At 34.6% G+C, this 16,181-nt stretch overlaps 1 protein-coding gene across 8 annotated transcripts in view; it reads right to left on the bottom strand.

Moving 5' to 3' along the window:
- Positions 1-609: 609 nt before the first annotated feature.
- The window catches only part of PHF14 (PHD finger protein 14), a 170,509-nt gene continuing 154,937 nt past the window's right edge, over positions 610-16,181 (bottom strand). For 7 of the 8 annotated variants that reach the window (XR_011556934.1, XM_070729344.1, XM_070729343.1 and 4 more), the window contains one exon: positions 610-1,354. Coding sequence is in view for 3 of the 8 variants with exons in the window: in XM_070729344.1 (XP_070585445.1) it covers positions 1,280-1,354 (75 nt within the window). In the remaining 5 variants the exon portion in view is untranslated. Of the gene's footprint in view, positions 1,355-8,310; positions 8,526-16,181 lie in introns of all 8 variants that reach the window. The other variant, XR_011556935.1, reaches the window with a different exon arrangement.

Below are 16,181 nucleotides of genomic sequence, written 5' to 3'. Positions count from 1 at the left end.
AAAAAGGCGTTCTTAGGTAGAGGTACCACTGTACTTGCAGAAGGTGCCTATTGTGGATCCCATCAGCCAAGGAATTTTGGCTAGTGAGATCCAAGAGAAGAGCCTTTTCTGCCATTGCTCCTTCCCTTTGGATATCTTATCACAAGAAGTAAAATCTGCCTCTCTCTTTTTAGCTTTCAGGAAAAGGCTTGAAACCTAGCTATGCTGTCTGTCATGGAATTCTGAAAGAAAAGTTGCTGGCTGGAAGTGGTTGGTGCACTAACAGAGAAAGCACTCTACCTCTCTACTGCCAATCATTTTAGCTTGTTTTAATTTTTGCAGTTTTAATTCATTTTTTATATTTATAGCTCTTAAATGTCTATTTTATCTTAATCATCAAACTGAACAATCAAAATGTAAAAGTTATACAAGAAAGCCTTCAACTGTTTGCAGATTTCTGATGTCAGTAATAATAATATGGATTAAAAGATACATTTTCTATCTAGAAGTGAAAACAGATGCTAGGTATATATAATATGATCTGAAAGGAAGAGAGTGGAAACGTAACATGAACATCCACAATGAGAATTCAATTCAAGCTGAGAAAATAATTTAGATTTACACATTATCTTTACCTTTGGTTAGTTTGAGTTATGTTTTATTAAACAAATGTAAAGTTAAAAACTATCATTTAACAAACAACAACTGAATTTTTATTTGGAACTAAGTCAACATGGTTTGCCATGCTATGCTAAATACATTATTCAAGTAAGATGCAACTTTACAAAGAATTCTATTTTATTACTGAAATAACGTGATGTCTACAATTATTTCAATTCATAAAAAAGTCATATTTCTTTTGTATAGTTATCTATTTAAATTTGTAACTACCAAAATTATTAACTACATAGAAATGCTGTGGGATATGGAATACATTCTGAACGCTACTGAGTCTTTCAGCATTTACGTTAAACAATATAATGAAGAATTTCAATAAATTTGCATCACAAAAAAAGTGACAGATTATACTGAACATAATTCTAATGCTTTTATATTTTGTGTTTGTGTATGTTTTTGTGAGTAATAAAAAATTCATGATTTCTTAATCATAAATATTACCAAGAGCCATTTAAACAATTCCTCAGAGTAAGATACATTTTAATTTCCAATGTCTTTTATTGGGAATGTTCTATAATTTTACAATGAGACACATTAATCACTTTGATACTACTTAACACATTTCAAAGAGGAATGACATTTAATTTTTTTTGGAAACATAATTCAGAGAGGAATGATATTTCTATTTTTTGGAATTTTTCTGTTCCATGTTTATCTCTTGAGAGAGATGTTTGCCTTCAGCTTCATTTTCATCCTCCTGTAAAACAAAATATTGGGATATTTAATGTGATTTTAAGACAAGAGAGCCTGTCTCCTAGTCCTTGAACATGCAGTATACTATCATTGAACAACTATATATTTTTCATCTTTGTATTCCCAAAGCTACCTGTAATAATAAAATTTCCTTAAAATAATATAGCAACATCAATAAAAAAGACAAAACCAACATAAAAAAATAATTGCAGAAAAAAAGTAACAAAATCTTACTAAATATCTTAAAGGAATGAAGATAACATAGTTTGGATGTTTCTCTTGGAAATGAGCTTCATGAAAAATATTACACTACCAGGAAACTTGCAATAGGATGTTACTACTCAGAGTAAATTTGAATGCACTGAATTATTTAACAATTTACCAGGGTCTGTAAAGCAACACCATTCAATTCTCAGATGTTCACTACAGAAAGAGCATGAAAGTCTGTAGAGATTCTCAGTCATCCAGGTCATGGTTATACCAAAGGTGCTTTTCCAATTTGTGTGTCTACAGATCATAACACATGTAATAATTCTTATTCTATTTATGTCTAATAATAGCTCTAAATCCAGGAACAGCAAGTTGCATACTTTTTAAAATTAACACTTTATGCAACAACAATGAATATTATTTTACAGAATAACTTCAGTAAGTTTCCTTTTAACTCTACCTACTTAAGCTTAAGATACCTTTTCTGCCATGCTTGGAAGCCAGTAAATTTCTTTTTTCTATCTTTTTTTGATTCAAGAAATATATGAAGACTATAACATTGGCCTAAATTATAGGGTAAAAATAAAACACACAGACATACATGAACAGCAAATCTAGAAAAGCTTCAGGCCTTCTCAGGTATTAACACTTTGAGTTAAGTACTTTGCCTTGGGTGGCGTTTGGCTCTCAAAGTTGATTGAAATCTGCTCCAGGCTATTCCAAGATTGTTCATTCTTACCCTTGTCTCGTTAATATAAATTTATAAAATGAATCAATGAAACTAAATAAATTATTTAAATGATTTTTTATAGAATGCTCCACATCACATCTAACCCATTTAGGCCTCCCCCGACCACTGACGTACTTCCCAAATGTTCTTACTTACTATATGCCAATTATATTGAATTGAATTGCTGTGGAACTAGAATGAGAGAAATAGTTGAATCATCCTGGGGACTTTTGATGTCATCTCTTGACATGTCCCCTATTTCTTTCCATACAGCATAATTATGCTAATGATTTGTTTTGTCTTTGTTTTTACCACACTGTTATACATTGTTGCCCTTACCTCAGAATAATTTAGAAACCTTCTCAGCTTCTCTATTAAGTTGTAGAAAGCTGACAGAAATAGTTTAAAAATAGATCTCAACAACTTGCGGATGAGAGTAAGACCAATGTATCTGGATCTCTGATGGCTGAAGTTTCAGAGTAAGAAAGTAGTTGAAGAGTAAAATAGAATGAGCAAGGGCAAATATATAGCGGTCAATGTAGCTCAGTGGTGATAACTTTCAGTCCTACCTCATCGGGTTGTTGTGAAGAAATATAGGAGGATGGAGTACAATTCCTAAAAAGATGGAATATAGATACAGGTGCATGTTTGTGTGCCAGAGAAGGGTCACAAAATACAATTAAAAATATTATTTATGTCCCTTAAAGTTGTTGCTTCCTTAAAAGCCACATGATCCATTTCCTTGCTGCTGGGTGGCAGAAGAAGGGAGGATTGTGAAACTGGATGGGAAATTATTATGAAATGTTGAAAATGAAGTTAATATGAACACAGCAGCACCGGAGCAAATTTTACTTTCTTTGCAGTCACAAATCCTGGATTTTGGCCACATTCTATAAGTTACCTCATCTGAGGTACCTTGGTTCAAAAATTGTTGCTCCATAATTCAACATTTTCCCCAGTGAAATATTGTAACAAAGAGATTTTTTTATTAATATACAGATTATAGGCAATAATCAACCCATTTATTGAACTGAAATTCCTATTGGAAAACAAGTCAGCTCTACAATAGATTGAATTGCCATAATTCATGCAAACATTTATATTATTATACTATTGAACTAAGAAAAACAGCATAATGGTATAACTGAACAAATCCTTCCTGGATATGGTTTCCAACAACCTAGCAGGAATTATGAATCTAATAGGACCCTCAAATTATGCACCAATTTCTTCAGGAGCAACAGCACATAATTTACCACTAAAGGCAGGGCTATCTGATTTCAGAAGATTTTTGTCCTGTTGGGATTCATCCTAAAATGGTTCCATCCCTTCTTTCCAGCTGCACAAAACTGATCAAATTTGAAAATTGACTCAACAGGAAGACTAGAACTATAACATATTTGAGATTAGCTGTAGAAAATAAATCTTGCAAATCTGCTAGCATTTCCCTCCTTCTTATCTGGGATGCTCCAGGTTCACTAGTTTTTTAACATTACCTCCTTTTTCTCCTAATGGATGCTTTCCTTCTTGTTATCTATGAGAGCTCCTGAATATTCCCTTCAAGTTATCTCCATGGCTTTCTGACACTTCCTTCACAATTTCAAGGCACCTCCGCCACAATTATTTTAAAACTCCGCCGGCAGATTTAAAGCTGAGTTACCTTCAGTTGTTGATACTTTATTCTGAACTGAGCTCTGGGTTGTCTATGCCAGTTGTTTTATATAGATATTAAAGAAGATAGGAGACAGACTCAAGTCTTCTTTCCTACTAATGTGAATGGGGATTGAGTATTCAGAATGAAGTAAAACTACTCTGCAGTACTGGAACTTTAATCTGTACCAGATCATCTAAAAATATTTTCATGGTTGGTGGTATTGAGTATAGCTAACACATTAAATACTACTAGGAAAGGAGCATTTGCTATCTAAAATCTGCCGCCAATCCATCACAAGAACCAACATTTTTTTTTCTTTTGGTCTCAGGACCAAACCTGAACCCAGACAGGAAAGGATATTGTGCTTCATCTAAAGTTTTTTGCGATTGCTGTCACATAAATGTGAATTGTTTACAGTAAATGGATTGAATAATCGCCTTTTTAAGGAGAAGGTGAACTACTGTTTTTTTCAGAGATGGTAGCATTAGTCCCTATTTCCAGGGGGGATTGCTATTACTGCTGTTACCGGTGCGCTGCACGTACAGCTTCGGTTGTCTTACACACATGCATGCACATCCCCAGCATGTTTTTACTTTTGCGCATGTGCAGGAATAAAAACCTACTGAAATCTTGTGAGGAGATGTGTGTCCGAGAGATTCTGGCAATTTTTTGCTTGTGCGCATGTGTGGAAGCAAAAAATAGCTGAAATATTGCTATCGGTGGGCAGTTCCCTACTGCACCGGTAACAACCCACTACTGCCTATCTCAAAGATGCATTTACTAAACACTTTAAATAGCCTCCTTCCCCCCTGGAAGCTGAGATCAGTCAGGGGAGGCAAGTAATATCCTTCAAATGGCAGAACAAATCTCACAGATAACCCTACCTATTCCACAGAAGAGATAGGTACTAAAAAATCCCAAATGACATCACAAAATCCCAGAATTCTTACCTCAAAAGATTCTGCCTAGACAAACTTCAATTCTAACTTCAAGAGAATATACTATAAATGATATTGTATTCAAAATTTCAATTACTCAGGGAAAGCTCTTCTCACTTACTATATATGTAAGACAAAGAACAACTATTAAGAAGATTGTTGGATAGTTTTCCAGAAAGAGCTGACATTTTACTACCTAACCAGCCAAGGGCCAAGAATGATCTCATTTGTATTTGTTCTTTATTAGTGTTGGGCAAACCAAACTTGCATAGTTCAGGTCCGTGCTGAACTTGGCCGGGTTTGGTATACCAAACCCGATCCTGGACTTTTCCAGAAGTCCGTGTTCAGATTCGGCGTTCGATCGAACACCGCAATACTATTGCAGCAATGTGTGTGTGTGTGTGTGTGAGGTGCTCTGCACATGCCGGCTATTCAGGATCCCAGGTGGCAGCTTCAAGCGGGTGGTGGGTGGGAGGGAGAGACGGGGAGGGCTCTGCCCTGAAGGGCTTTAAAAGGGAGGAGGAAATCTGGACCTTTGGAGCACAAAGAGGGAGGGGAGGTGTGGATTTCCCAGACCAGGGGGGTGCAAGCAAAAAGAGGCGGGGAATCCCATTTTCCATTTGCTTGGTCCCCCTCCAGAGCCACACCTGACCCTGGAGCCCGCTTAGGAGCCTCTCTGCAAAGACAGGGAGGCACAGCATCAGGACTTTCTCCACGCTGAGCTCCTGGGGATCAGAGCCTGACCTCCCCCCCAGCACTCCGCCTCATGCCGGGCCAGAGTTGTTGGGGTTCGAGTTCAGCCTGAGTTTGGGAGCCTGAACCCGAACTCTGATGTCAAGTTCGGCTGAACCCGCCAGGGTTCACCCAATACTATTCTTTATTTTTCATAAATTTTAAATTTTTAAAAGTCTGATTACCATGGACAACGCCACAACCTGTCACCAGAGAAGGTTGGGAGCCAGGACTTTTTAAAGTCCCATATGCGAGAAGGTCAAAATCTGAGGAATCGATGTAGACAGTGGATTAAGGTGAGACTGGAGGAAAAAGGCAGAGTAGAACCTCAGCAATCAAAGAAAGAGCCATGAGATAGCAAATTAGCAGGCAGAATGGTGAACAGGAGGTTTGTGTCTGTTAAAAATGGCTACCGGTACAAACTGTATCAGTAGACCGAATCTGTGGCCAAACAAAATGGCCACTGGAACTGAATAGGCTGTGACAGGGAATCCAAAATGGCCACCAGCACATAGCAAGTAAGGAAATTTGGTAGAAACGGACTTCAGAATCTGAGCTGCAATGAACACAATTCACACATGGCAAATATCGCTCCCCAGAAGTGCAGAAATCACTTCAGGTAATTAGTGTAAAAAAACCCAATACATGAAAGTGAGAGTCCAAGCAGAAATTTAGTGGATTGTGAAGTAGCTGAACTAAGAAAAACATGTCCCTCTTACTGACTGAGTTTTAAAATTGGCAAGTTAAGAACCAGTGGAATAGAGAGTGTGCGCTTCAACCTAAAAAAACCTCCTTGTCCCTTGACAACTGACCAAAGTTTATCCCATTGCTTAGACTTTATTTAGCAGCACACAAGGGAATTACAGTTTATTCATTTTCATCCACAATGTAATTATTATGGGGAAAGTATTGAAAAACCAACTCTATAAAATAAAAAAAGAAGTATTGCTAACATATATTCCAGTAATGGGTTGCAGCCGGAATAGACAGGATCTCAGTTCTGATAGTGGAAATAGAGATGCATGCTTATGAGCATGCACCAGAAGCAAAATCACACACAAGGACACTCACATGTGTGAGATTTTGCAGTTTTTGGTGATTTCTTAGCATTCGCGCATGCACAGAAACAAAAAAAAATGCCGAAAAAACCTGCCTGAATGCAGCGGCCACTCCAGTTCTACCTCCTTGTCTGTTGTTGCTGCTGCCACCTGCGCACCTCCCCGTCCCTTCCACTGCGCAGTCCTGATCCCAAAACAAAAAAGAGGAGGCATCTCAAGCCAGCCCGGAGCAGCCACCAGTGCTGTGAGATCTCCGCCACTGCACACCCACACTTCTGCCACCGCCCCGAGGGCCTGCAGAAGTGCTGCGTTTGACGGGCAGAGTGGAAGAGGCTTGCATCTGTAGTGTCGATGGGCTGGGTGAGGCGGTTTTCCTGGCTGTGGAGGTGCCTCCCGGTCAAGCCAGGACCGTCACTTTCCTCCCATCAAACCCGGAGGAGCTGCAAAGGGGCAAAGCGGGGCTTGCTTTGCCCTTTAGGCTACCGGCCTCAGTAAGGATGTGGAACAGGGAGCTGACGGGCTGGGAGGCTTCCCAGCAAGTGCAGCCCGGGCCTGCAAATGTGCCTCTGTCCTTCTGCTTTCCGGCATGGCGGCAGGCAAGGGTGCTGACTGAGCCAGCTTAGCAGGCTGCCATCATTGCAAGTCCAGGCCTGGCATTGGTGAGGAGAAGTAGATGCACTGAGGAGAAGAAGGAACTGGAGGGCCACGGGGCTGGGCTGCCTTCTGGCCCACTGCATTGGGGGGGGGGGATTTTTCTCCTTCCACGCATGCAGAGAAGCAAAGAAATCACCAAAAAATCTCTTGTGCACAAGCCTCCTCTCATTTAGCTTCTGGCACATGTGCAACAGCCCGCATGCACCTGTGGTGGTCCCCAGGTGGACTGTTAGTAGTGGAGCCGAGGAACCCTTCACTGCATGACATCTATGATTTTTTGTGGATTTTCGGAGGAACAAGCAACAAGCTTGAATCTTTTCAATTCAGAGATAAAATTGACATAGTATTAGACAATAATTCTACAACATCTGCCCTTGGAATTTTCAGAGAAATATTGTGTTGCCTAATATCCATAAAGTTGATGAAAAAGAAAACTATTAGCATAAAGCAAGAAACAGTAAGTTTAACTACCTCATCTTTGCTCTAGTGACCATTATTCATCAAGTAATCAAGATGCTCACTTTCAAACATGCTTGATAACCAGAATAAAATGTATTTTTGAAAATCCATTAAATTAAAAGTAATCTAAGATTACTTAAACAGGAAGAATCCGGATGAAGATAAAAATAGAACAATAGGTGCTTTAAATTAGATGGATTTTTTTTCTTTTAACAAAGGAGGATTACTTAAAATCTAAAACTTGGTTACCATTCATTCATTCAAGCTGCTATTAATTGAGGTACAGTATACAAAAGGTATAATTGTTAAAAACCAACATGTACAATATATTTGTACTTTTGCATTTAAACAAATAAAAATGGTAACATTTAAAATAAACATGCTTCCAGATAAAATAATAAAATGCAGTAACAAAATCAAAAGAAATCAGATAATTATATATGTACTGTATATGTATATATTCTAGTCAACTTGTTAGGAAATCATTTTTAAAATGCAAGAAATACCATTATATATAAAATTTACTTTTCAACAGCATGTCACTAGAGAGAGAACCGTATCATTTTTCTTTGAAGATCAGTTATGTTTTCTTCGCCATTGATAAAGGACAATAAATTTAACTTCAAAGACACTTATGTGTACAGCATCGTATTTTTGTGCCATCTAGTAAGGTTTCATGACAGGTCTGCCAATTTTCCAATTACTTCTACCTCCATATGTTATCTGAAGATCAGTCAGGTCTAAAATAGGAAACATGAGCATGTCAGGCAATGGCATGCTTACAATATTCTAGGAGTTAAGATCATAATTCATGCCAAGTTTCTCTAGAACATCCCAAATAAATGAAGTGACATCACAATGCCAACATTCATAAAAATGTATAACACCTTGTATTCAATGCTAAATGGCGGCCTCCAAAGAATTAATTGTGAAACTAATACATAAAAGACATTCTCACAGGCCAACTGCAGACTAAAGAGATCTTGATTGGGTATTTGTGAACACAGTTCTATAGTTTTAAAATACCATTTCAAACAATGAGAATATAACTAAATCTGAAATGCTTATGATAAAACAGTATGGGCATACAAATCTAATAAATAAATAAATAAATAAATAAATAAATAAATAAATAAATAAATAAATAAATAAATAAATAAATAAATAAATGGACTAGTTATTAAATCAAAGTAATAATCTAATCACATGATGCTAAAAAGTATTACAAAATTCATTAATTCATTATTATTAATATATAATTATATAATTATTAATAAAATTATTATAACACATTTTAATTGTTCAATTGACTGAGTTTCATGTTTATTGAATAAAAGAAATAATAATGGATTCAATATTTTTCAAATGAATGCCAAAAACTAATAAAGTCAATAAATTTTAATTCAATGCTTATTAATCTGAATAAAATATTTATTTATTTTTTATTAATGTGGTTGGTTGGTTGGATTTCTATGCCACCATTCTACGCAAAGGCGTACAAAAATAATACAGTGTTCCCTCGATTTTCCCGGGGGATGCGTTCCGAGACCGCTTGCAAAAGTCGAATTTCCGCGAAGTAGAGATGCGGAAGTAAATACACTATTTTCGCTATGAACAGTATCCCAAGCCTTCCCTTAACACTTTAAACCTCTAAATTACAATTTCCCATTCCCTTAGCAACCATTTAGATTATTACCCGCCATGTTTATTTATTAAAGTTTATTAAAAAATGTTTTTAAAGGCAGATGAAAGTTTGGCAATGACATATGACATCATCGGGCGGGAAAAATGTGGCATAGGGGAAAAAACGGGAAGTATTTTTTAATTAATATTTTTGAAAAATCGTGGTATAGACGTTTCATGAAGTTCGAACCTGTGAAAATCGAGGGAACACTGTATATACATTTCTCCTGTACCAATAAATAAATGAGTGATATGCATCTAAAAACTACATAACAAATAGCTTAAGAGTTTTAGGAAATAAACTCTAGATAACTTTTCAATGGTATTTTTAGAAGCATTTGTTATTCTGTATATAAAATATTTAACAATATTTAATGTTCTTGTAAAGACATTAGCAATGTTTGAACTTTCAGCTAAATGGACTATTCAAGCTAATTATAAAGGAATGATGCTGAACAGAATGAAGTTTAGACATATTTAATGTATTTGCATTAATGTACAGTATTTTAATGTGTTTACAGTAATGCATTTGCCTTATATTACATTCAACAAAACTTCCTATCCTAAAGGAACCTACATTAACAAAATGTAATGTGTAGGATCAGTTCACTTTAAGTATTGTATTTACTGCCAAACTAATCATACAATTAGAGACATATTTATGAATGTTTATTTAAAATCATGTGGAAAATCTTTCAGGAAAAGCATTGATTCAGATGATCCTGATTTTTTTTTTAAAAATGTATTTTTCTGTCAAAGACTTGGAATGAGATTTAATTTCTCTCTGATATCCATAAATCTAATTTTAATACTGGCAATGATTGCTATAGATCTTATTTTTTCTCTTATCTTCTAGTTTTTACATTTGAATACATAGTTATGTTAATTCAAAGGCATTTTCTCAAAAAAAGTGCTAACTGGTTCTAGTCATGTTTTTCTTGATGCTTTCGGACATAGATTCAATTTAAAAGAATCAAGATCTTGAGGACTTCTTTGAAAGTAAGGATGCCTGATCATTGGTATCTCTATATACAGTATGTCTTTATTTTTGTAAAGCAAAATGCTTTAACAAGTAGGCAGAAATGCCAGATGCTCATTAACTGCTGTAGTTGTTCCAATGTATTCTTGTTTTATATGATTTGATTAAATGGTAAATTAAAAGATCTTTATTTAAGGGAAAATGTGATGAACTACAAGTGATTTAAAAATGTTTGTTAACATGGGACACCTAGATAATATGCCATTAAAAAAAATCACAGAATATGCAAGTTCAAGAAATGGTATTACATTAAATATTATTAAGTCCATTTATTCATCTATTTATTAGACATCAGTATAGATTCAACATACAAAAGTTATCTGGATTTTTAGTCTTTTGTGTTTGAAACAATCTGAGATGATTTCTATCAGTTTCTACATGACACTATGAATGACATTTGCATCAATTTATACATTATTTGTATTATGATATAATAACACAAACCACACAAATATCACTTTTCATTAGGGAAAAGATGCAAATACATGCTAATAATGTATTTGGCAATAATAGTCACAATAATAGTCACATTTTCCACAAAACGTTAAATCAAGCTTTTACTATAATATTTAAAGGATTCAATATAATATTACAGATAATATTTGAAACATTTAAAATGAGCACTTCCTCTGGAAAGATAATTAATTTTATCATCTTCTTTGGAAAAGAGATTTTTCTTATTACCTACATGATAATAGAAACAAATTTCCAAAGTCCATTATGAATTGAATTAAGTACATTATTTTTATGGATTGCATCTCCACTTTAAAGTTTAATCAATAATAGCCTGCATCACAGAACTGGTATAAAACATACAGAATTTATTGGAATTTCACAACTTTTGGGGGGATTTCCCAAATTTTTGTCCAGATTTTCAGCAGTTCTAGTTTACTTTGCCTGGTTAACTAATTCACTACATTAGATTTCTATTTCTATATTTAGAAATGGAATGCATAAATAGACAACCTGTTATTATTTGATTTTTTCTCTTATCTATTCATACGGAGTGCTATTCTCACTTTTTAAAATATTACAATGTGCTTTCCTCCTATTTATGAAAATAGGCTTTTCTAATGTGATTAGCTGGATTAATAGACAATCTACCCATCCTGGTAGATTGGATGGAAAAAGTAATTTTTTAGTTTTTCCATTTTATCTTATCTATTTCTGATACTAACTGGCTGCATTAACATAAAAGTGTATACGTAATAAATCCTTTCAGAACTTGAACAAATTCCAGGCAAACTGCAGGTTTACAGAAAAGAGATAGCCTTTATGTGAGATAGATATAAAATGATGATTTAGCACATATCAAAAATTAATCAAGATTTCTTGCCTTTAAACTTGTATTCATTTATTTATTTAGAATAAGCACACAAATACACAAACACAAAACATATGAACACACATAAAGCCTTGGATAGGCCTGTAAAATACACGCAAAATGCACACATGTACTCATACCCATACAAATCCCATACACAGTTTTTATATTACTACATTTACAAAGGACTCAGACATAAAATCCATAAAAACCATTAATATGCCATTAAAACAAAAATACCAAATACTGAAATTCCAACATTTAAAAATAACTATGCCAGTGCTGTAATGGAAATACATGTTTAATATAAAAGAAAACACAAACAAAAGAGCCTGCAGGAGAAAAAAACTACATGTTACTTCTGAAATAATTAAAAGTATTCTCTGTAAATCATCTAAGTACTCAAAACAGAACCAATATGTAGCTAATCTTTAAAAGAATTAAAAGAAACACTATGACCAACTATGTTAATGAATTTAAATATGTTCCACAAATGTGATGAAAACTCCTTGATTACAGAATCAAAATACTGTGTATATCACTTTACATTTCCTTCAGACAAAAAATATGTAGAATTTCACATACACATTTTAACACTAAATCTACAAAAATAAAACAAAATGACATGGAATGTTTCTAAAGTGACATTGCTTGTATCCCTGAGGTTGAAGAGAGCAATGGGAAAAACAAAAAAGGAAAAAGAAAAAAGGGAGATCAACCTGAATCAAAAAAATGGATGTAAACATTTGCTTTCAATTTTCCATTTTATAGAAGACAAATTCCATTCTTTATAGGAGGTGACAAGATGTAGTTTTGAAGAACGAAATGTCAGACAATTATCTCTCCAGGAACTAAAAGAGAATTCTATAAATAGATCATACATCATCAATCAATTCCTAAAGCTAGTAAGAATCCAATTGTAAAAATATGTGTAATAAAGCATACCTATAATTTGCCTTTTTGTGTAAATCAGCATAAGAGATATGTCACAGGCTGTCCTAGCTCAAGAATAATAAATGTTACTATGCTAGGTAAGCAGTAAAATCAAGTAATTTTAGCTACATTGATAGGGGTAGAGATGTATGTATCAGGCCTTAAAAGGAAAATAAAGGTTTGAAAACTGAAAGGAAACAACCAAATGCTTCCAGAATCTTTCTATGAAACTCAATAACAAGAAATCACATATGTAGCTAGGGGAGTCAGCAAATCAATTACTGTATTCTTAAATGTCTGAAAATACCATGTCTTCATTTATAATGTGGTTCTTATGTTTCTGATAAACTCAACTTCAGCTCACAATGACTTATGTCTTTTAATAAAATTGATTTGTCAGAAAAGATGCTACCAGAATCCTGATTTCTTTTGACACTGGCTTTTAAAATTTGATATGTAATTTTTCCTACTTTTTTCTTTTCATCAAGTACGTCAATATACTCTGATAGAACTCAATAACTGATTTTATGAGTATGTGAAGCTGGAAATGAAAGATAATTAAATATAGTGGACATGTAAAAAGCCCTCCTAACCCTAATAACCCTATTAACAAGAAAAAGTGGCAGTTTAATTCCACTAGTTAAAAGTAAGACTTCTTTCACAAGAAGTTTTCTACTCTACATAAGAGGCATATATTCAAAGGCAAGCTTCTATAATTTTTTAAAACGAATTTAAAAACTCAAAGAGTAAGTCTCCCAGGATTTTAAAAAGCAAAAGCAAAATTATAATTATTAAAATAAAGTCATTATAAAAAGCAAGCAATATTGTGCAGGATAATAGCACGGCTGCTGGTGCTTTAAAAAGTACATGGCAATATGGTTTCTGTCATGCTACAACTAGACATCAGGGAACAATCAGGCTCCAAGGATCATTTTATAAAGAAGTCCCAAATGTAATTTAAGAGAGTCACAGCATAGCTGAAAACCTGGGAGGGATATTTCTATCATTTGTCATCAATCATGTCAGAAGAAATACCCAGTTGGTACCTGTCATAGTTCTTTCTTCAGCAAACATTTCTCACATTAAAATAAAACAAAATAATAAAATAAATAAAACAGTGCATGAATTCAATGCTATGTTGCAATTTTCCAAAATGTCATACAAAAAACATTCTGCTTTAGAGATTTAGAAAATGTGCTGCCCTTGCAATAACAACAACAGCAACAACAACAAAGAAACATCTTGAGGAAGAGCTGCTGGCAATGTAAAAGGGAGATATGAAATATTAAACTAAAAGAACAGGTACCAATGTTTTGGGTGCATTGAAGGAATAAAAACCAAAAAATGTTGAAATATTTTAAAATGTGTTTCTAATTTTAAATGAAAATGTAAAATGCAACATTAAATACAAAAAATGTGTGGGTGAAGTGAAAAGGGAGGAGATATGGACTTTTTCTGGAAACTTTTTCAGACATGAAAATAAGAATAACAATTTAAAAAACCAAGACTTCCTTCACTTTTATAACTCCAAAAAACCACAAAAGAAATGGATGCTTATAGGCACCCCATTGTCAACTGCTATGTACACTGTTGCACAAGCTACATTTAACAGCACCACTGCTGAATGTTGCAATGTATTTCTATAACTATGAAACCATAGATATGATGGTCAACTCTTATTGAACAACTTAAATGAATTTATTATCCAGAAAAGAAAGAATATCAACTCTTGCTTTTTTGCCATTCCCTTTTCCTGATGGAGGATTTTCTACCTGTCTACCATAAGGTGCCAACCTTGAAGAAAAATTGCATTTTTCAACCTTTGAGCTAAATCAGATCCACCAGTTAAATCAGCATGGAAAGTATACGGGACCTTCTTCCTGTCTCCCTCCTTTTGGAATGCGTTATGGACTAACCCTATAATGAAGCCCAGAATGAGAATGCAGATAGGACTGAAACACTTCTTAAGTACTGAATATTACAAGCAAATATCAATTTTCTATGATACATGGCAGGCTCCTGTCATTGCATCTATTTAGTGATAAAGCAGCTGTTTGTTTCCCAAGGAAAGGAGACCCTTGCAACATGGATCATTTTCATAGTGACAGACTTGACAAGTTTGACATTTACTTCATGAAATATTCCGAACCAGCCATCAAGAGAATGCACCCTCTGGGGCCACGGAAAAACTGACAATTTTGCCTTTTAACATGCATCTGTTATTTCTCACTGTCAAATAAAACCAACCAATTTTTTAATGACAATTCTCTTTTCATGTCTGACAATTTTGAAAGTTGAAACTACGAGTGAAATAACCTTTTAATGTCACTAACTACTGACCTTAATTAATGGATTACGGCCACACAGCTTCGTTTTGTTCAAGAAGAAAAGTACCAGCCTAAAATTGCAAAAGGAAGCATTGCAATCACGCAATGCAGGCACATTGCTCTAGATGGCAATGCAGGACCTCATTAGGATTTCAGCCACATTAAAAACATCAAAAATCTTTTAGGGTTTATAAACACCTGCATGTTTATCTCAAAACAAACTCCTTTAATTTGTATTGATACGATAACTTCAAGGATTAAAAAACCCCAGATCTGCCAGTTTCTGCATATTTCATTTACTTGTTCTAATTCTGATCAAACAGATATGTGTACCACTGCAGACTCTTCACAGCCACTTTTCATTTATGCTCACTATATTGTTATGAGTTTATGCCAGATTCCCCAAGTCTCCCATCTGCTTCTCTGCTTCTATCTTTTGATTAGGAAGCAGCCTCTCCACAGAGTGGCCCTTCTGGCTGACCGCCACAACAGTTGTGACTTTCAGCTGGTCAGCAGTTCTGCCTTAGGACCTCAGCCAAATCTTTGCTATGGAAATAAAGCTGACTTTTTTGAGTGGGGATCTGTGGGGAATTGCTCACTTCTGCAGGTACTAGATAGGAAAATTTGAGAAGATGTAATGGTAGCAGCTGAATAGTTTTTAAGAGGCCTTTCCAGCTGAATTTTTATTCAGTGTATTTGAAGAGAAGGAAGTTGCAGCAAGTTAAATGTATCAGTTTTGGAGAATAGAACATCCATGTAATCTGAGTTACATCCAGCTAAAACAATGAATTGTCAATGTCTATAGTGGCTTATAAATCCATCAATATGTAGTAAAAGAAAATACATTGTCCTATTTATATATACAAATATTTTAGAGACACAAAATGTTCTTTCTCTCACTACAAAATGCATTCTCAGTATTATGCATTTTAATGTATTGGAATATATAAAAATGCTAAAAATACTGTGTGTGATGCTGTCTCACCACAGCAATGATAGATATACAGTAGTACGTCTACTTACGAACTTAATTTGTTCCGTGACCAGGTTTGTAAGTAGAAAAGTTCATAAGAAGAAGCATTTTTCCCCA

Source organism: Erythrolamprus reginae, chromosome Z, assembly GCF_031021105.1.
Source record: "Erythrolamprus reginae isolate rEryReg1 chromosome Z, rEryReg1.hap1, whole genome shotgun sequence".
Taxonomy (NCBI): domain Eukaryota; kingdom Metazoa; phylum Chordata; class Lepidosauria; order Squamata; family Dipsadidae; genus Erythrolamprus; species Erythrolamprus reginae.
The sequence above is the reverse complement of the archived record's forward strand: the minus strand, read 5'-3'. Positions and strand labels throughout refer to the sequence as shown.